The sequence below is a fragment of the Lathyrus oleraceus genome, chromosome 2 (assembly GCF_024323335.1).
Source record: "Lathyrus oleraceus cultivar Zhongwan6 chromosome 2, CAAS_Psat_ZW6_1.0, whole genome shotgun sequence".
In the NCBI taxonomy this organism is placed as follows: Eukaryota; Viridiplantae; Streptophyta; class Magnoliopsida; order Fabales; family Fabaceae; genus Lathyrus; species Lathyrus oleraceus.
The window spans coordinates 145,395,632-145,416,795 of NC_066580.1; the positions used below are offsets into that span (position 1 = coordinate 145,395,632).

Consider the following 21,164-nt stretch of genomic DNA (forward strand, 5'->3'; position numbering starts at 1 on the left):
ACATTAGATTAAGTAAAGAATATGAGAATTGAATGATTCAATTTCTTGAATTCGGGGGGAAAATCTTCCTAACGATAATGGTATTTTTTGGTGTCCTTGTAAAATTTATCGAAATACACAACAACATCCATGGGATAGAACTATTCAATCATTGTGGTTGTGATGGAATTATTCAAATTACACGAAATTTGTATGGCATAGTGAAGTGACAAAAAAATACCTATGTCACATAGAGTTGAAGATGATGAATTTGTGAATGACACTCTAGAAGATATGACTAATGATATTGGAGTAGATGCTTTTAAGAAAGCTCGTGTGAAATATACTTTGAAAACTGACATGGAATAGATGTTATATCCGGGATGTAAAAATTTTACAAGATTTTCAATTGTGTTAAGACTATTTAATCTTAAGGCAAGAGGTGGTTGGACAGATAAAAGTTTCACTAAATTGCTTGTATTTTTGCAAGAAATGCTTCTAGAAGGTAACACGTTTTTGAACCGTAGTTAGGAGCCAAGAAGATATTGTGTCAAATGGGTTTGGACTATGTAAAAATACATGCATGTCATAATGATTTCATATTATATAGGAAATAGTATGAAAGCTTGAAAGAGTTCCCGAGGTGTAGGGAGTCACGCTACAAGAAGAAGGACAATGGTGTTAAAGATAATAGTGGTGTAACTAGAAAGGATATTTCTTCCAAGGTGATGTGGTACATATCAATAATTCAAAGGTTCAAGAGATTGTTTTCTAAAGTAAATGACACAGAGAATACTAGATGACATGCAAATGAAAGATTATGTGATGGAAAAATTGGTCATGTAGCTGATTCATTGCAACGGAAGATAATTTATATGTTGTTTCCAGATTTTGTCCTTGGGCCAAGGAACCTTAAGTTTGGACTTGCCACCGCGGAATGAAATCATTTGATAATTTTAGTACTTATCATACTTCATAGCATGTTCTTCTCATAATTTACAACATATCTTTGTGGTTGTGCATTAAACGCAAATATATGATGTTATAACATATGATGTTACAACCCCGATTTTGATTAATTTAATTTTGATTGAGTTTTGTAGTGTTTATAATTTATTTAATTATTTTTATTTAATTTAATAGATTTTGGTTAGAATTTTATTATAATTAAAATTAGTGTAGAAGTGAGGAATGGTAGTTTAATATTAAACTAAAATTTAGTTTTTTTTATAAACAGTTTAAGTAATAGAGAGTTAATTAAAATTAGTTTTTTTTTAAATAAGAAGGTGGGTGAAATTAGTGAGAGATGAGGAGAGTTTGCAGAATTAATTAAAATAAAAGGAAATTAAGTTTTATTTATTTAAATAAGAGAAAAGGAGTGAGAGAATTGTCAGTACGAGTTTTTGTAAAAAGAGGCAAGAAAAGAGAAAACCCTAGGAGAACTTTTGAATGAGAAAAGACTTCATAACCAAAGCTTCAACCTTTGCTGCAAATTTGAGGTAGGGGATTGTTCATGATATGGGTATTTAAGCATAAAGGATAGAGAGAAATTCTTAATCCTTTTCCCTTTTCCTTCCTTTTCTTCCATTGTTGAGGAATTTAAACCTTAAAGAGGTTTGTGTAAAGCCTATTAGGTTGTTATTGATTAAAAATCATGGATTTATGCTCTATTAATCGTTGGATTTGATGTGATTATGTGTGTTGAATTCTGAGTTTGATGTTCATTAGTATAAATGATAATTTGATAAAATATGATGATGACTTTCTAGATAAAGTGATGATTTAAATGTTAATCGACAAGTTTTGATTATGTAAATGTTATATGATTGATGATTGATGATTCATGTTTCATTGTGGGATTAGGGTTGTCTGGAATAGAAATCAGAGCTTCGGAAGTGCTCCAATGGAAAAAACACAGAAATCTACGTTTTGCACAGTGATGACCGACGTTACGGGAGTGACAGTCCAACTATCATCGCGCATAGGGAAGATGTCCACTTAGACGAAGTTGTCTGACATCAGTTGGAAGACGGGTTGAGCGCTAGTGACTAATGACGAACACCCTTGCTTGTCATCAGCTGAGATGATGGGAGAATGAGAGAGTGAGGTGACAGGTGGGTGTGACGTCCGTCATGCCTGGAAGGTTGACCGCCAACCCTTGTTTGACAGATTTTGGGTCGTTCAACTCGATTTTTCGAGTGGATTCTATATTTTATGTTTGTTCGATGTTGTTTGATGCTAATGATGAGTAGTTATGTTGAATTTATGATGAATGCCTCGTGAAGAGGAAAAATATTGAGTTATGCTGAGATGTTCGGTTCAGAGGAACCAATGATGTGACCTTGTATTGGAGATAATTATGTTGAGTTTAAGGTTTAAGAGGAACCGGTGACGAGCATTGAAGTCGGATGTTTAGAAGAGTATTGCATATGTATTATTGTTGCATTCATGCATCATGTATATCAGACATAGGTAAGACTTCAGTCACTACGCCAAACAAGACCTTAGACAGCGCTTTAAAGCGCTGTCTAAACCTCCGCTGCTAAAGGTTTAGACAGCGCTTTTTTAAATCTTAAAAGCGCTGTCTAAGCTCCCCCCCTTAGACAGCGCTTTGTCCAAAAGCGCTTTCTAAGACCCTCCTATTTTAATTTTTTTAGGTATACCTTAGACAGCGCTTTTGGCCAAAGCGCTGTCTAAGGGGGGGGGGGGCTTAGACAGCGCTTTTCAAAAAGCGCTGTCTATGCCCCCCCTATTTTAATTTTTTTAGGTATACCTTAGACAGCGCTTTTGCCTAAAGCGCTTTCTAATCCCCCCTTAGACAGCGCTTTTTACAAAAGCGCTGTCTAAGGTATACGAAAATTTTTGAAGCTTTTGTTTTAAACCACATTTTTTCCAGGTTTATAAACCATTGTTCAAATTAAATCACTATCCAATGTGAGAATCTCAATCAACACCATTGTCACGCTCAAAACATGACATCTGGAGTATGAAGTTTGTTGGATAATACTATATATAAAACGTGGGGGAGAAAGGAAAAATATAGTCACAACATGCATACATGATAAGTTGGCAGCTTAGCAAACATAAAACCTCTAATGCTACGTAGAAAATACAAATCAACATAGGATGATTAAAAAACCTGTCTTAAAGCACGAGTCATGGCCAGAATGGCACCTCTCCCATCACTAGGAGGTTGAGTAATGTGATATGCATCCCCTAATCAAAATCCATATGAAACGAAGTCAATCTAATATAAAACTAAGATTAGGGAGAAAATTTAGCATATCCTGCAACAAATTACCTGACATCCCATAGCCACGAATCTCTGCATAGATTTTGGCTCCTCGATTTTTAGCATGCTCAAGTTCCTAAACAATAGGGGAAACGTATAAACAAACAAGAAAGACCAGACTATAAACAAATAACTGAAGAGGAATTGGAGGGATAGATACACAATAAATTTTTTAACTAACCTCCAAGACCAAGACTCCAGAACCTTCTCCTATCCTGAGTAAGAACACAACATGGATATAAGCAGCATGACAAACAAACCAATAATTTGAAGTCAGAAAATGAAAACTAAGCAAAACAAATTAATTAATATAAGTAACGAATCTGCAGTGTTGTTATACTCACACAAACCCGTCTCGGCCACTGTCAAATGGCCGTGATGCTTCCTGTGGCAATGAGTTATACTTTGTAGTCAAGGCCCGGGACCTGCAAGTTTCCAATATCAGGTTTTAAAGCATCAGAGGAACAAAGGACAGAACTAATATGGTGGTTGGCACTAACATAAAACACAGGATGGTGGCTACAATTTACCTGCAGAATCCTGCAATTGACAATGCATCAATGCTCGACTCAGTCCCTCCAGTCACCATAACATCTGCATCCCCAAATTGAATCATTCTCATTGCATCACCAATAGAATGTGATCCAGTAGCACAAGCAGTGACTGCAGCATGATTTGGCCCCTGTATTCAGGAATAGGGAAAAAGTTCAATTCATGATTAATAATGATCACAAAGGTCAGCATAGAAAAATATGTGAGTAGCTCTGCAACAAAAACAGCAATCAGCTTTAGTACCTTATTTTTCAGATGTTTTTTTTTACATATGTTAAAACTTATAATTGTTCTGCCAGGAGATATATCATGATTGACTAACCAATCCCGTAAAACATGTTTGACATAAGTCACATAACTATATCCAAAGTGATGGGTAAAAGAGTTATATCTCTGTTTCAGAAGGCTGCTAACCATTTCTCAGTGGATATGATGTTACTTTAATATTTAAACTTAAAAGAGTAAGAAACATGGGAGTAAGAAGATATATTGTAATGAACAAATAATCTCCACGCTTAAAATACAATAATTTGCACATATGATGCATAGGTACAGATACGGTACCCGGTACGAGTACGGATAGCGGTACAGGATACACCATTTTTATATTAATCAAGGTACGGGTACGTTAATAGAAAATAAGAAATTCTCTATAAAATGTATTACTAGGGAATTAAATTGTTCAATTCACAACACAACATCCCAATAAAAGTTTAAAAGTAAAAATTGTGTTAAGTTACAATAACTAAGAAACTAAAATACATAAACATATTATATTAATATATGAGAAAATTACAAATTTCACTCGAAACAGAATAATGAGAAAAAAGTAAGTACCACGAGTACGGTAAGAGTACTTCACTCTATATACCTACAGAATTTCTTTTTTAAAGTATATCTACAGAAGATAGTAAAGCAAAATGCAGTTGCCTATCCAGCAATTATAGGAGCTGACTATATTTGTATTATAGAATATCAATCAATTGAGAGTAGTTCTTTACCTGGAACCCATATTTCATGCTAACATGACCTGATGCCATGTTGATCAATATCCGTGGGACAAAAAATGGACTAAGTCGACGAAGACGCTGCATTAAGGGGAGAAAAGGTAAAAATCAAATACAAAAGTTCAAATTAACAAACCATTTTTCAATCATAATTAAAGCATGTGGAGAAACACTTGAATGAGGAAAGATCATCAAAGTATTTCAGAATCAGTAGTGGTGAGTTTCAACAAACTGACCTTCTCGCATATCAGTTGTGCAGAGTCTAACATGTCACTAACGCTTCCAATTCCCCCACCAATAGACACCCCCTGGTTACTTTTGAAGTTAAAATACAGTGCAAAGGAATTGTCGAAAATTGGTTGTAATCAATCAACCATATTAAAAATAGCATACCGTTCTTTCCTTGTGTTCCTGCTCAGTGGGAAACCAATTAGAATCTCTAAGAGCTTCCTCAGCAGCACATAGAGCATATGCTACAAACCTTGTCATTGATCGATGTTCCTAAGGGAAATGTCACAATACTACAATGACATCAATAAGCATAATAGTTGTTCAGATGCAGCATGTATACGTAAAACCAAAGCAATACCACATAAGATTAACTAACACTTGACATGTTCGTAAGCTCTTTTCAGCTTATTTCCATAAACTCTCTATAGCATATAAAAACAGCTTATACCTTATATGAAAACAGCCCGACATTTATCTTTGGTTATAAACATAGTTCATACACAAGACATATATGATAGGGATTATGCTATAAACGCCTAACTAGAATCTTTACCAAAACAAAGTGACAATTTGTAATCCTATTCTAACATTAATGCTATACCTTAGAATTAAGCCAAAGTTCCTCATTGAATTCGCCCTTGTTGGTTCCGGTGGGAACAACAGCGGCAACTTTGGAAGTCAATTGATCAAATGTAGTCAACTGAGTTTCTGAATCAAAACTATTCATCTTGAGATCCTCCAAACGTAATGCTCTTATCCCACATTTTCCATCAATCAATTGGTTCCATGTTTTATCCACTCCACAACCCAGAGGTGTCACCATACCCAAACCTACAATTCAAACACCGCGAAATTCCACAACAAGTACGAGATTATGTAAGATTCTAGTAATGTAAAATTGAAGAGAAGCATATGGATATAGATTGTGCAATGATTTGAAAAGAGACCAAGCACATACTTTTGGAAAGGTCCAAGACCTCTGCTTCCCACAACTAGTAAATCTGGACGTAGCCGTTTCACCTCATTCAATATCACATCTTTGGGGTCGCCCTGCCTAATCCATGCTTGACAGGACACCTACAAGCATATAAGTATTTAGCTTGTCTGCAGGCATATTATAAATGTTTACGAAGGATTTAGATTCACTACAGTCATGTCATGTGGTCTAGCGGTCATAAATCTCAGTACATCAGATGAAGATCAAACAAGTCATATTCCTTGACGGCCAATAATACGAGTTGTCCAATATTCACCCAACAGTCAATGATTCTTGACAGTAAAGAATCTGTCTGTTTATGAAGAAGTTAAACAACAGCTTCTAAAAAAATTAAGATACAATAGCTAATTTCAACTTCTATGAGAAATTCTTGTTTAAAAACCTTAGTTTTTACAAGATTCTTTAAATATTTCTTTTATCATAAGTGCTTATGGAGAAGTTTATCCAAACAATTTCTAAAATCACAAGTAGAGCAGAAAAAATATTACCCCAATTTCATTACACCTACTGACAAAGTATTCCAGCAGATGAGTCCCTCTAACCCTTTCTTTCTCTTTCATGTTCTTAAAGTCTTCATTAGATGCATAGATACTATCCACGTCCTCGTAACCTACAAGAAACAAAACACATGTCCTTTATTTTGCTTTATAAAAAGTAAATATATGCCTCACTGGATTACATTCATGTTCAAAACAAAGGGTCAGATCACAGAAACAAGAAGGAAAATGCAAAACAGAGAAAGATACTTTCCCTCAGCAGGCTATCAAAGCTAGAGCTGATAAATTTTTCATCACCGGAAATGTTGATATTGGTAACATTAAAGACCAAATACCATAAGGATGCAATATGGTAAACAACTTAAGATGTATTTTAGTGAACAACTTAGTTAAGCACTTATAATATAAGTGTTGTCCATGGTGGTCCATGACAGAGAGCAAAAATACAGCCATACCCGCTACTTAGTGACGCCACCATAGCAGATTATGGCGGAAAAACCCACAATGTCGGCCAATATTTATCATTGCGGCGAGCACAAAAATCACCACTGATATCCATCATAGGTTAGGTTATACTTGGCTAAATAGTTTAGTTAAGCGCTTGTCTTTTGAGTACTTATGAATAAGCTATTTCATACAAACTATAATGTTTTCATAGGTTATCCTAGAGAACTTATTGCAATAACTCGAAAACAACTTATAGACATATCATAAGCTATTTCTATAAATTTTTCTAACCACTCACACAAGCTCAAATGATCAACAGAAATTACATACAATAAATTAATTCGAACAGAAATCAAGAACTGAAATTAAAGAAGAAATAACAGCAAAATATCGAGTGGCATCTCCTCCAGCTACTTTATTAAGAATCTAAGCAACTATATGACTAGTTTGGAAATTCCAAGGACTTCCCTCAAAACAAACAACATATGTAACTGGGAAACAGAGTACCAAGGGTCATGTTCTCTGTTGACTTTTAAATTACAACTTTATTTAATGATGATATTGAAGACATAAAAGGTGCCAACATTGCCAGTGTAGTGAGAAAAATATAGCAGTAATGAATGTCATTATTAATAGGCAAAAGAATAATTTTTTGTTTAAATTGAACAAGTCTTCCCTTTTTCATTAAACCCGCAAGAGTCCTCTATTTTACAGTTACACTTCATAAAACCTAACTTCAATAGATGATCCCTAAACAAAAGCAAGCGTTTTCATTTGTTAAAGAAACATTATCATATGATAAAATATCGTTATTCGGTTTAAATATTCTATACTCCAGGATCCCTTCTACTAAAGGATAAACTTCTGCAAATTAAAACTGAGCATATGTTACCTACACATCTAAATGAATAATAAACCAATCCTTGAAGCACCTTGACTCAGAGCCGGAGCTTGTTAAGATGAACTTTTATTCAACCAAACAAGAAATAATGCATTCTCAACAAACAATATATATTTTCAAACATGTTACAAAAACTATAAACGATTTATACTCAAAATCAACATAAGCAAAGTCACTGTGACATTTCAACAAACACCATGTTTGCAAACTCAAGCCTATGATAAAAAAAAATAATCCTCATCAACAGTATCAAAAGAAACAAGTGAAGAATAGCAATTAATTTGTCATCAACAAAATTTTATCACCATTAAACTTTTACCAGCAAAAAATTAACATCGGTCAAACAGTGAAAAAAAGGAGTTATAACAAGAATGCAGAAATGAATGGGTATGTGAGTTACCTTTTCATTGAGGAAGAGGGAGATAGATATAGAGAAGTGCAATGGCTTTGTGTTCTCTGACGGAGGTGAACGGCGGCGCTCTGTCGGAGTTTAACGGCTGTGAGTTAGGTTATAGAAAGAAGGACCTCTTGGCTCGTTTGGGATCAACGGTCCACAATTGGGCGAGTTTATCAGGGGACACAGCCTTCTTAGATTCGATTCCTTCCGATTCCTTCCGATTGAGATCGACGGTGGAACGGAGACGACATCGTTGTGTTGTTGTTGTTTCTGATTCGGTTTGAACCCGGGTTTTTTCTTCTTCTTCTTTTCTCCTTCCCGCTCACTCTCACACTTGCGGTTCTCTTCTCTTCTTCTTCTTTTCTCCTCCCCGCTCACTCTCAGAAATTTTGGTTTTAAATTTTTTTTTAATTGAAAGACTTTAAACAGCGCTTCCTCAAAAGCGCTGACTAAGGTCTATATTTAAAAGCGCTTTCTAAAAGCGCTGTCTAAGGGGGGTCTTAGACAGCGCTTTCTAAAAGCGCTGTCTAAGACCCCCCCTTAGACAGCGCTTTCATTATTTTTTTAGAACATTTTACGAGTTTTATTTTTATTTTAACCTTAGACAGCGCTTTCTTTTAAAAGCGCTGTCTAAGATGCGCTGTTAAAAAACCTTTTTGGCGTAGTGAGTCCAGCGACAAATAGGACTTCGGTGCAACGACGGGTTAGGACTTTGGTCCAGAGACAAGTAGGACTTCGGTCCAACGAAGAGTTATGACTTTGGTCCAGTGACCAGTGGATGATATCAGTAACACACTTCTTAATATCCAAAATTTGGTACCATATGCATTGGAGTAGAGGAGATGAATACAATGCACACATAATAACATTTGTGAATGATTAAATTCGTGGCTGAATTGTATGATTGATTATTATGTTGATTGTACTATCCTTGTTATTTTATGCACCGTTAACATATATGGATTTATTATCACCCCTTGTTTGTTTTGTGTTGTTTCTTTACGTTTGTGGTGTAGATACTCAGGTAGAAAAATTTTAGATGTTGCTTGTATTGGATGATAGCATAATGTCCTTATTCACTATTTATCGTTTTTGAGTTGTTTAATTTCCATATATCGTTTTGGTAGTGTAACACTCAAGTTAATATTTTTCAAACCTCCGCATATCATGCAGGCAACACACCCTTTTGTGACACAACAAAAATCATCGTGACCCAATTATTGTGGCGGTTTGAACTGCGGTAATAGTAAAAAAGTCGGTGTATCTTGCTTTTTTTTCTTGTAGACTGTAGTGTTTGTTATGATGTCTTCTAATAGACAAAATTCATTATTAAATGTCATATTATTCCTCGTATGCCAAAGACACTAATCAGTTGTCAACCAAACAAGACTCCGTCTGTCTTTTTTACCCTCCCTTACAAATTCTTTATGAGTTGAGTATAATATTCTCTGCATTCGATCTCCATCATCTCCTAAATTTCCAACCACTGAACCACTTTGCATCAGACTTTATTAGTAATTCGGCACTCAAAGAACATATGTGATAAATTCTCTTCTTCTTCAAAGAAAAGTACACATACCTTATCTTGAGCATTATCTATGATTTCCCTCCCTACTAATTGATCTTTTGTTAGTAATCTGTTCAACATCATCCTCCACCCAAAAATTTTAATGTTTGATTGTATCTTTGTCCTCCTTATTCTTTCTTCTTAGTGCTCCTTTTCTTTCTGCATCCATTTCATCCTCCACTTCCTTCTCTTAGCTTTTTATAATAGTTTTTGACAGTTATATATGTACCGGTAGATAGGGAGAAATTTTTTATATAGGTACGGTGATCATTACCATTCATAAAGAAAAACAGTACTGACTCCATTATCTTTATAATTATTACAATAACTCATACATAATTAAGCATGTGTAAGATAAAACTTTTATTTCAAAAGCATTTAGCTATTAAGTTGTTTTAGCTATTAGTAGATATAAAGAACCAACAATATTCATTAATTTATTGTAAAATGTTTGATAATTTGACACAATTATTTACTAAGATGATATATAATAGCCCTTCTTGAAAATTACTCAAATTTGTCATCACTTTCCAAACGATAACTCGGTATTGCGTACAAGTGTTGAGCTCTAGGCATAGTGAGTCCAAACTTCTCTTCCATGTTCAAATTGGAAGGAGTAATATTATATGGAAGTTTCCAATTAAAACAATGTACCAACTGAGCTATAACTAATTTTACCGTGATCAAACCCAAATGAATCCCAGGACAACGTCTCCGACCAGAACCAAATGGTATACACTCAAATTCTTGTCCATGGAAATTCATTTTCTTGTTAATAAATCTTTCGGGATAAAATTCTTCAGCATTTTGTGACCAAACATTTTCATCTCTTCCTATTGCCCATGCATTTACTATAATTCGTGTTTTTTTCTTTATAAAATAACCATCAATTGTTATATTCTCTCTACATTCGCGAGGAATTAATAAAGGTCCAACAGGATAAAGTCTTAATATTTCATCAATAATCATATCTAAGTAATTTAACTTCTTCAAATCTTTCTCTTCAACCATTCTCATATGTCCTACTTCATTTTGTATCTCATCTTGAAGGTTTTTCATCACTCTTGAATTTCTTAAAAGTTCAGAAAACGTCCACTCAATTACCGAAGCAGATGTATCAATTCCTCCTGATAACATGTCTAGTAAAACTGCCTTGATGGTGGTTCGATCAATGACATGATTTTGTTCATTTTCTAGATCATTAGTTTGGTGCATAATTGATAGAAATGTATCTATGAAGTCTTCATTATGAGTTTTATCTACATTAGTAATTTGTTCATGCTCTCTTATTATCATCTCTAGTACTTCATCAAGTGCTTTACTAGTTTTCTTGAAGGCTCGTGTTAATCCCTAACAAAAATATTAAATTAAAGTTGTCAATTACTAATTGAATATTTTCACTTATTTTAAGGAACTCATGGAAGCATAAAGTATACTATTTAAATCAGAAAAAATATATTGAATACATACCTGAAGATCAAAAGAGCCTAGCCAAGGGATGTAATCAGCAAGATTAAAAGCTCCAAACAAAGTCAATGTTTGTTGAACCAACTTTTTCAAGTCAAATTGCTCATATTTACTTCTACCAAACAGCGTCTTATACATAATATTTTCAACAAGAGTCTCTACAGCATCACTAACGTCCACAACCTCACCCACCAAAGCAGCTTTCTCCAAAGATTTAACCAAAACACGCAACTCTTGTTTTCTAATAGGAGCAAACATCTCAACTTTAGAAGCACTAAGAAGTTTCAAAGTGCTAAGTTTTCTCACACTACGCCAATAAGGACCAAATTCAGAGAAAGCTAACCCTTTAGAACCGTAAGAGAAGATCTCAGATGCTTGAATCTTTGGTCGGCTTGCAAAAACCAAGTCATGAGTTTTGAGGAACAATTCTGCAGTTTTTGAAGATGAAATGACAACAGCTGGTACTTGACCAAGTTGTAAGGACATGATTGGACCATATTTTTTGGAGAGTGAATGAAGTTTTCGATGTGGAAGTTTGCCTAACATGTGAAGGTTTCCGATAATTGGTAGAGTTGATGGACCTGGTGGCTTCTTGTGTTTTTGTTTTGGATGAAAGAAAAGTTTGAATAAAAGATAAGTAAATGTGAAAGTGAAGAGAAGGAGAGAAAGTATTGTAGCAGAAAACATGTCTGCAACGAATGATTTGGCTTGTATCAAGTTCTAATAAGGTTGATGTGTTTGTTTGTGGATTTGTATGAAGTTCTAAGGTTTAAGAGAGATTTATAAAAGTTATCATTATTATTATTATTAGGATATACCTAACAATTTGGGGGCCAAATCTCTAACATAGACATTGCCCCAACATGATTGCTATGTAGAAATCGAACTGCCGAAAACCGATTTTTGAAAACAAAAATAATCACAACAATCGAACAATGGAATCATAACGAATAGCTTTTCCCCTAAAAAAAGAAACTCTTTAATAATAATAAAATCTATGATGCACCCATAGGTGATAAAGATCTTTAAAAAAAAACTCTTTTAATGATAGAAAAATCTATGATGCTTGCATAGGTAAAAACTGACAACATTTAAATAAAATTAAAATCATTATACATCAATAAAAAAACATGACTTTTTAAAAATAATACAATATAAAAGAACTAAATTATTTAATTCACAACAAAATATAACAATAAAAAACTAAAAAATCAAGAACTATTTTAAAATATAATAAAAAAACTAAAATAGACAAACTATCATCAAAGGGTTGATGGGAAGGAATTATTATGTTATGTATGCATATGGTGCATGTTAATGAAAACTTCTTGTTTTTGCGAGAGAGCTTTTTGATATGTAACTTCTTGATTTGGCAGGAAAGTTATGCATGTTTATTGTATGCAGTGCATGTGGTAATGCAAGATGGTTATTGGTTGTTTTTGGATTGATCTTCCTTTTCGAAGGTGAGACTTTCTGGGTACCAATGTTGATTGGATTTGAGTTTATGAAGATACTAGCAAAGTGGACTTTCAGTGGTTGCCAATATGGATTGAACTTTGGTTTTGGAGATGCCAATAGGGATTGGACTTTGGTTTTTGGTAATTGCCAATAGGGATTGGACTTTTGGTTGCTGAAAGAATTTGACTTCCCGACACTCGGAATTTGGACGATGTTATGATCGGAGGATAGATGTGGATGCTCTTAGTTCCCCAAGTTTAATCTGTTTCAAATAAGTTGCGTGTTTGTTCCTGAGAGAACCTCAACTTCTTTGCCTGATATGTCATGACGGCTTTGAAATGATTTCATGAGCATAATGACGTAATCAATGCATGATGATTGTGCTTTTTCTATGCCCCAAGGTTGTTTGTAACTTGTCTGCCCCAACTTGTAGGGTCTTTGAAGGAATTCACCTTTGAAAGGAAACCCTGGGAACGATTATAACACGACATGAACCAAATTTTCTCCAATGTCTGAATCTTGCAGCGGTTTGCCCCCAGATGGACTAAATATTTGGAAATGATTTTCCTCATTGATCAACTAATGCTTGGAGATTTGTCTTTTAGTCTAACTAGTTATTTGGTTAACATAGTCAATGGATGCAATGCCCCTGATCCATATGGTTAGGATATCGTCTTGCTTCGGGTCAACACTGACGAATAATCAAGTTCCTATATGATTTCTTCTTTGAAGTTCCTTGATGTCAAGTACTTACTTGCAGTTAAAATTGTTTATTTAATCAATGGTAATTTTAATGTGATATTCATCCAGGTTTGAAAAATCATTTATTGGGGTGATGTGGTAGTGTGTGACGAATGGACCATTAGTTCAAACGCATTGCTGATTTAGCTCATGTGTGAAAGATACAGTGAGAATATGATACCAATACGCAAATATCTAGGAGTCAGTTTACGCAAACTTGATGTAGTATGCTTTCAAAATAAACCATGCTTTAATTAGGTCTTTTAAGGGTTGTAATGTGGCCTGGTTCACGGTTATCGAAACAAAGGATATGAGGCTCAAATTTATTTAACACACCCTTCTTCTTGATAAACTCCAATCCTACGTTTAGTTAATTCAACATACACATTCGTCAAAAAGGCTTGACGGTGTAAATATAAAGATGAAGATTCAAGACTTTCTTGAAATGGCAGCCACCTTATTTTATTTTTTGGATGTCGGTTCCCCTTAGATTTTGGTATGGTGGTCACCGGATCTTGTTTTGCTTTTGCGTAGGATTTTCGTGGCCTCTTTTTTATTTTTGTTTTGATCCCTAACTTTTTCCTGGACCGATTTTTGAAGCTTTTAGTCCATCGGGATTGCCCTATTTTTTTGCCTAGGCCGCCTTTTGGGTATTCGACTTAGCGGGCTATTTTGATTGATTCTTTTTTTTAGAGGTCGTGACTGCCAAGTCATTGGTCTTTGAAGAACAACTGTCATGATTTTTTATTTTGCATGGTTCTTTCGACACTTCAAGATGTGTGCAAAGAATATCACGTGGTTGATCTCCATGTGGGATGTATTCTCTTGTAATTCGAGTGCATAATCAGATTAATTGAACACTACCCTGCCCCAGGTTAAACATAAGGATTTATAGATCTTAAAGAAACACCTACTTATAGGATCAAAGTGGTTAACTAGGGATTAACTCCTTATCTCTCCAGTGTTTGGGGATTTAAAACAATGCATGTACATCATCAGCAGGATTTTATCTGAAAGCATATCATTAGCAATTATGGGTATTTTGTTTTCATCATCATCCCTTCAATCTTTTCTAAAACAACAATTTGATAAGTGAATGGGAGAAATATTTTTGTTTTTAATATAAATAGAAAATGTGAGTGAATACGAAAGGATTCGTTCAAAACATGCATGATCATTTCATTAATATTACCATTAAAGGAAAACAACAATAGTTGAAAACAAGTAAGTACTTAACATACAAAGAAAATACAAATGAAATGCTAGAAATAGCCAAACGGTTGTCAGTGCAGAGGAAGGTCTATCGTGCTTGGTTCACTACTGGGCTAGCCTTCTTCAGAGTAGAGGTAGTTCTGCTCATTGAGACCAGTATGATAATCATCTTCAGACCTATTATCTGCAATTTCTTCCATAACATGGACTGATGGACCAGCACAACTAGGTGAAGGAGTATTGTTGATTTGAACATCTTGGGGCGCAAATGAGAACAACTTCGAGTCAATAAGAGTTTGTACCTTGCTCTTGAGCACCTTATAGTCTTCAGTTGAATGCCCATGTGCCCCAGCATGGAAGTCACATCAAGCATTAACGTTAAAGCCTGGTGGCTATGGAGGAATTACTAGATTTAGTTCCTTTGGAACTATGAGTCCTTTTTTGATTAAATATGGCAGTACTTGACTATATGGCATTGGAAGCGGATCGATATGTCTCTTTGGCTTTCCTGGCCTTTTTCGGGCATGTTGATGCTGCTGATGTGGAGCGTGTTGCCTTCGGTATGGATGTTGTTGATATTGAGGAAGTCCTCGAGTCGTAGGATGATACTGACCTGTGGAGAGAATGGTGTCTGGTGTGGAGCTTGTGGAGTTTCCTAGACTGCATTAACTTCATCCTCCTCTTCCTCTTGGAAACTGACAATGGATTTACTCTCGATGCACTGGCTATTTGAGGTACCTTAAATTCCTCCACTTTTGAGGCCACACTCAATACATTCTCCAATTGATACCAAGTGAGCGAAGTCTGATGTTGCACTACTAATCATCCTTTCGAAGTAAGGACTTTTCAAGGTATTCTTGAATAAATCCATAAATTATTTCTCTAAAAGTGGTGGTTCAACGCAAGCTGCCAACTCTCTCCATCTTTGGGCGTACCCTCTGAACAATTTTTTTCTTTCCTGAGATAAGGCTCTTAAATGCATGCGATCGGGAACCGTGTCAAAATTATATTTGTATTGTTTCAAAAAGGAGTTAGCTAGGCCCAACCATGACTCAATATGAGTTATTTCTAACTTCATATACCAACTCAACGATGCCTCAGTCAAATTGTCCTGAAAATAGTGAATCATTAGCTTATCATTGTGAGCATGAGGGGTCATTTTTTGGCAAAACATCACCAAATGGTGTTTTGGACAACTATCCCCTTTGTACTTCTCAAGTTATGGTACTTTCAACTTTGGGGGTATAACCAAGCCAGGTACCAAACACATGTTTAAAGCATCCAAATCAAAAATATATTGCCCTTTTATGGCTCTAAGTCTTTTCTCTAGCACGCGACACTTTTCAGCAATCTCATCATCCTGTGGTCGTTCAGTATTGACCACCAGGCTTGTCCCATGGGAATCTGGCGCAGAGAATGCAAAGCTATGATACTCAACAGCATCATTATATGAGGAACACCTATCTCGGACAATATGACGCTCTTGTACAACAGAGTTATCAACTAGGGGTCGCACAAGCTAAGGCTGGGTAGGATCATTTATGGAGGTGGAGTGACATTCTCAATAACTGTTGTCCATTGAATATTGTCCTTTCTCTTTTCTAAAGTTATCATAGCCTTCACAAGTTGGTTTATCTGGTTTTTAATTGAGTCTACATCTTCTCTTAATGCAATATGACTTTGCTCCAATAAATCCATGTTATCCTGCTCTTCTTCATAATCATCTTCTAAAGACCCTGAATCATCCCATATAGCCATCAAACCCTTCTTCTTTCCTTTGATGTTCTTCTTAGGCCTTTCTTTCTTTAACTTATGACATTCATTCTTGAAGTGGTCAGGCTCCTTGCACTTAAAGCACGTCAGTTCTTTGCCAGCTCCAGCCTTCATGGATCAAGAAGTGGACTCAGAACGACCGCTTATCCTTCTTTGTCCTCTGAATTTGCCTTGCCTTTTCTTCCAGAGTTGATTAACGCGATTGGACAGAAGATATAATTCATTATTTTCTTCTAACTCCTCTTCATACTCTTTATCAATTTCTGCTTGAAGAGCTTTTGTCTTCTTAGATCTTCCTGAAGACTTCAGAGAAACAGACTTTCTCTTTCTCTTAGACTCATCTTCCTTGAGCCCAATCTCGTGACTTCTTAAAGAACTAACCAGTTCTTCAAGAGAAATTGTTGTTCATATTCTTTGATAACTTCAGAGCTGTTACCGTAGGTCTCCAACGCTTAGGTAGACTTCTGGTGATCTTTTTAACATGATCAGTAGTAGAATACCCTTTATCCAGAACCTTGATTCATGCAACAAGAGTTTGAAACCTTGAGACCATGTTCTCAATAGTTTTTTCATCCTCCATATTACATGCTTCATATTTTTTAATCAAGGCAAGAGCCTTGGTTTTTTGACTTATGCATTCCCCTCATGTGTCATCCTCGGAGAATCAAATATAGGTTTAGCAATATTTATGTTGATGATTTTTTCAGACTCGGTGTATGAAATAGCATTTAGCAAGATCATTCTTGATTTGTGATGATTCTTATAGTCTTTCTTCTATTGATCTGCCACCACTCTTCTTTCAACTTTATTTCCACTTGCATCTATTGGGTGTACGTAGCCATAAACTACCATATCCCATAGATCGACATCGTGACCTAGAAAAAAGCTCTTTATTTTATCCTTCTAATAGTCAAATTTATCTCCATAAAAAATTGGAGGTTTAGCATTGTAATGATCTCTATCATTTGTATGAGCAACTGGTGGTGGAAGGGCAGCCATTGTGTTTCATACTGGATCTTTATCTGACACTGTTAAGTGTTTGCTATCTTATCAAGACCAGGACCAGAGCTCTGAGGCCAATTGAAGGTGGCAAGAAACACAAGAAATGTGGGTTTGAATTGGGTTTCTAAAAACAAACGCTTTTTCAAAACCAACTCAATAAAGCAATAACACGAACAAGAAAAATAACAAAGTTATTTTTATACTGGTTCGCTGTTAACGAAGTTACCTCCAGTCCACCCTACCAAGATGATTTTGCCTTCTCAACAAGGACTTAATCCATTATAACTAAAACTGATTAAAGACACCACAAAGACAAACTGTCTTTGTCTTCTTGAGTCTATCTGACTAAAACCTAGTCACTCAAGGAAACCACTCAAACAACTTTGAGATTTACAAGTGTGTGTTTACAAGTATTACTTCTAAGAAAGTAGATTAACACAAGTTAAATACAATTAATATCTTCACACAATAACCAACAACAACTCTTGTGTGTTTACAAAGAATATACACAGAAAATATTTAATTCAGCAAGAGCGTGTGTATGAGGTAGCGTAATAATGTGAGCATTAGTAACTTCTTCCATTCTTCCAAGACTCCTTTATATAGGTAGTTAAAAGATCATTTGGAGGGTAGACTGGACGTAACGGTTTGCATATAGGAGACAAAATGGTACAATAGTATTATCTTTAGCCCACAAAATCAGGATAGTAGAGGAAAGGCTGATCTTGTACTGTGTACTATTTTCTTGACGCAAAACCTTTTGATCTTATCTTCTAATATTCATATGCTTCTGATGAAATGATGTTGAAGCATGCTTAGAAGGATTAAGAGACAAGTTGACAGAATCTTCAGAACCTCGGTCTTCAAAGTCTTTACACAGTTCCTCAGAACCTGCTCTTCAGAGTCTTCAGATCTTGTTCTTCAGAATCTTCAGAACTTCAGTGTAGAATCTTGAAGGTTGACAATCCTTCAGAGGCTCTTCAATCAGAGTCACAATCAGAAGTTTCTGTATAAACGTTCATCAAAATCGTTGTCTAAGAGCTTTCTAGAACTTGACAGCATCTTGTAAAACACTTGTATCTCTTCAGAGTCAGAGTGTGTTAATTCCAGAATATGATGACGTCACACATCAATGCTTCAGAGTCAGAATCTGTTAGCAAAAACTACACACTAGATAAAAACCATTAGTGTACAAAATTGTTCTCTAAGAAACAATGCATTGCTATCATCAAAACTAAATGGCAGATGCATAACCAAATCTTGTTCTTACATTAATATTATTTGAAAGTTCCCAATTAAAACAATGTACCAATTGGGCTATAACCAATTTTACTGTAATCAAACCTAGCTAAATTTTGGGACAACGTCTCTGACCATAACCAAATGGTATACACTTGAACTCTTGTCCAAGAAATTTCATTTTCTTGTCAATAAATCTTTCAGGATAAAATTCTTCAGCATTTTGTGACCAAACATCATGATTTCTCCCTATGACCCATGCATTTACTATAACACTTGTTTTTACTTTATAAAATAACCATCAATTGTTATATTCTCTCTACATTCATGAGAGATTAATAAAGGTCCAACGGGATAAAGTCTTAATATTTCATGGACTACTGTATCTATGTAACTTAACCTCTTCAAATTTTTCTCATCAACCATCTTGTTATGTCCTACTTCATTTAGTATCTCATCTTGAAGTTTTTTCTTCACTCTTAAATTCCTTAAAAGTTCAGATAACATCCACTTAATTACAATAGCAGATGTATCAATTCTTGTTATAATTATGTCTTGTATATTTGCCTTGACGGTGGTTCGATCAATACTTTTATGGATCCTTCACATAAATTTGACTTTGCCAGTGATCCTCATTTATCTTCTTCTGGAACATAAATGACAGCAATAACAGCAATAACACAATTACTCATATTCAAATCTTCTTCTGGAACTGCATTAACAGGATTCATCAAGACCGCTTACCGCATGCTCTGATACATCAAGACAGCAATAACACAATTACTCATATTCAAATCTTCTTCTGGAACTGCATTAACAGGATTCATCGATCCAGATTGGGGAGCGTGTTGAGAAACTCGTTGATCAACCACTGGATTTTGCTTCTACATCGGCATCTCGATCATATCATGGAAAAGCAAAAAACAACATATAGTCTCTCATTCATCTGCTGAAACGGAGTACCGAGCCTTAGCTAAAGAAATGTGTGAAGCTCAATGGTTAATTTATCTCCTTCATGACCTGGGCATTCTGCATAACAAGCTTGTTAATATTTATTATGATAACCATTATACAATTCATATTGCTAATAATTTTGTCTTTCACTAGATGGGATTATATTAATTTTTCCCTAGAAGGGCACTATTGTGCCCTAGCAAAGTGCTCGTGAAACTCTACTAAATTTAGCAAAAAATAATTATTCATTTTTAATATTGTTTTTGAATTTTATTTTGTTTATAACATAATGTAAGAATTATTCTCTTCATTCCATCATAAATGACTTATTTAAAATAAAATGATTTCTCAAAACGAATTATTTATTCCAATTTCTAATACGTATTTTTCAATTCTACCCTCTAATTAATATTACTTTTATCATTCTCAATATATGATAAAGAATATTTTGATAAAAATATAATTCTCTCTTTTATTTTTTATTTTTTTAAATATGTATAAAACGATTAAATGAATTATGAGACGGATGAAGTATAACTTTTACTCCTAATAATTTTAGCGTGGAAATCCATGCAGAAGTATAGTAGGTATTGATAGGGTTTATTTAAAAAAAGTTGTGCTATAATAATTTTGTTTTCATCTGGAGTGTCAGATGTTGCTGAGCTAGTATATTCCTCATATTTTGACTGGTGTGGTGACAAAGTAGACAGAAGAAGCACAAAAAGATACATGTTTATGTATATGGGAGTCCCTACTGGTACTTCAAGAAGAAACCAGTGGTTACATTGTTAACATGTGAAGCTAAATGCATAGTTTGTGCTTTGTCAGTTTGATAGACTGTTTGGCTGATGGATTTGTTGCAGGAACTGAAGTTCAAGGTAAGCAAACCAGTCATATTGATAATTGACAACAAATCTGCCATAAATCTTGTTAAGAATCCAATGTTGCACGAAAGAAACAAGCACATTGATATCAAGTACCATTTTCTACACAATCAAGTTTAGAACGAAGTACATGAGGTTGTTCATGTCAACACTTAAGAACAACTTGCAAATGTGTTGATCAATGCAATCCAAATTGAATACTTCATCAATTTGAGAGATGGAATTAGTGTTATTGATTTTTAAATTTGAATGTGAATTAAGGGATGGTGTTGAATGTAATTCAACATTCATGTTAGTTTAGCTTTAAATTTCATTTGCATTTAAATTTATATTTGCATTTGAATTTGAATTTGCATTTAATGTGCATTTGAGTTTGAGTGAATCTATATAAGCCTAAATGAAAGTGAATTTGTAACAGATTTTTTTAATAGAGAAAGTTAGTTAGAAAATATTTCTCTTTCTCTCTTCTTATTCTTTCATCTTCATCTTCTCCGATTCTTGTCCATTATTAATGGAGGTTCATTGTTGAACTCCAATAAATCATATAAAAATTAATTCGAATACCAA

General features: G+C 34.7%; 2 protein-coding genes, 1 long non-coding RNA gene and 1 pseudogene across 3 annotated transcripts; all 4 read right to left on the reverse strand.

The window, feature by feature from the left end:
* Positions 1-2,948: 2,948 nt before the first annotated feature.
* Positions 2,949-5,899, reverse strand: LOC127122323 (3-oxoacyl-[acyl-carrier-protein] synthase, mitochondrial; the record flags this gene model as incomplete). Its single annotated transcript, XM_051052677.1, has 9 exons — positions 2,949-3,195; positions 3,281-3,347; positions 3,453-3,486; positions 3,616-3,696; positions 3,802-3,953; positions 4,825-4,911; positions 5,067-5,138; positions 5,224-5,331; positions 5,663-5,899. Coding segments are annotated over 9 exons (924 nt in total), but the record flags the coding sequence as incomplete, so codon positions are not given.
* Positions 5,900-6,003: 104 nt separating this feature from the next.
* Positions 6,004-8,322, reverse strand: LOC127118568 (uncharacterized). Its single transcript, XR_007802265.1, has 3 exons — positions 8,304-8,322; positions 6,547-6,668; positions 6,004-6,138 (listed from the first exon to the last, which is right to left on the reverse strand). It is a non-coding gene; the product is annotated as an uncharacterized LOC127118568 (long non-coding RNA).
* A 1,962-nt stretch (positions 8,323-10,284) lies between these two features.
* On the reverse strand, positions 10,285-12,057 carry LOC127118560 (cytochrome P450 CYP736A12). The gene is made up of 2 exons (XM_051048773.1): positions 11,338-12,057; positions 10,285-11,217 (listed from the first exon to the last, which is right to left on the reverse strand). Exons 1-2 carry the CDS (start codon positions 12,019-12,021, stop codon positions 10,375-10,377), a joined length of 1,527 nt encoding a protein of 508 aa, XP_050904730.1. The 5' UTR covers positions 12,022-12,057; the 3' UTR covers positions 10,285-10,374.
* A 4,227-nt stretch (positions 12,058-16,284) lies between these two features.
* Positions 16,285-19,586, reverse strand: LOC127122325 (cytochrome P450 CYP736A12-like; annotated as a pseudogene).
* Between the last annotated feature and the right edge of the window lie 1,578 nt (positions 19,587-21,164).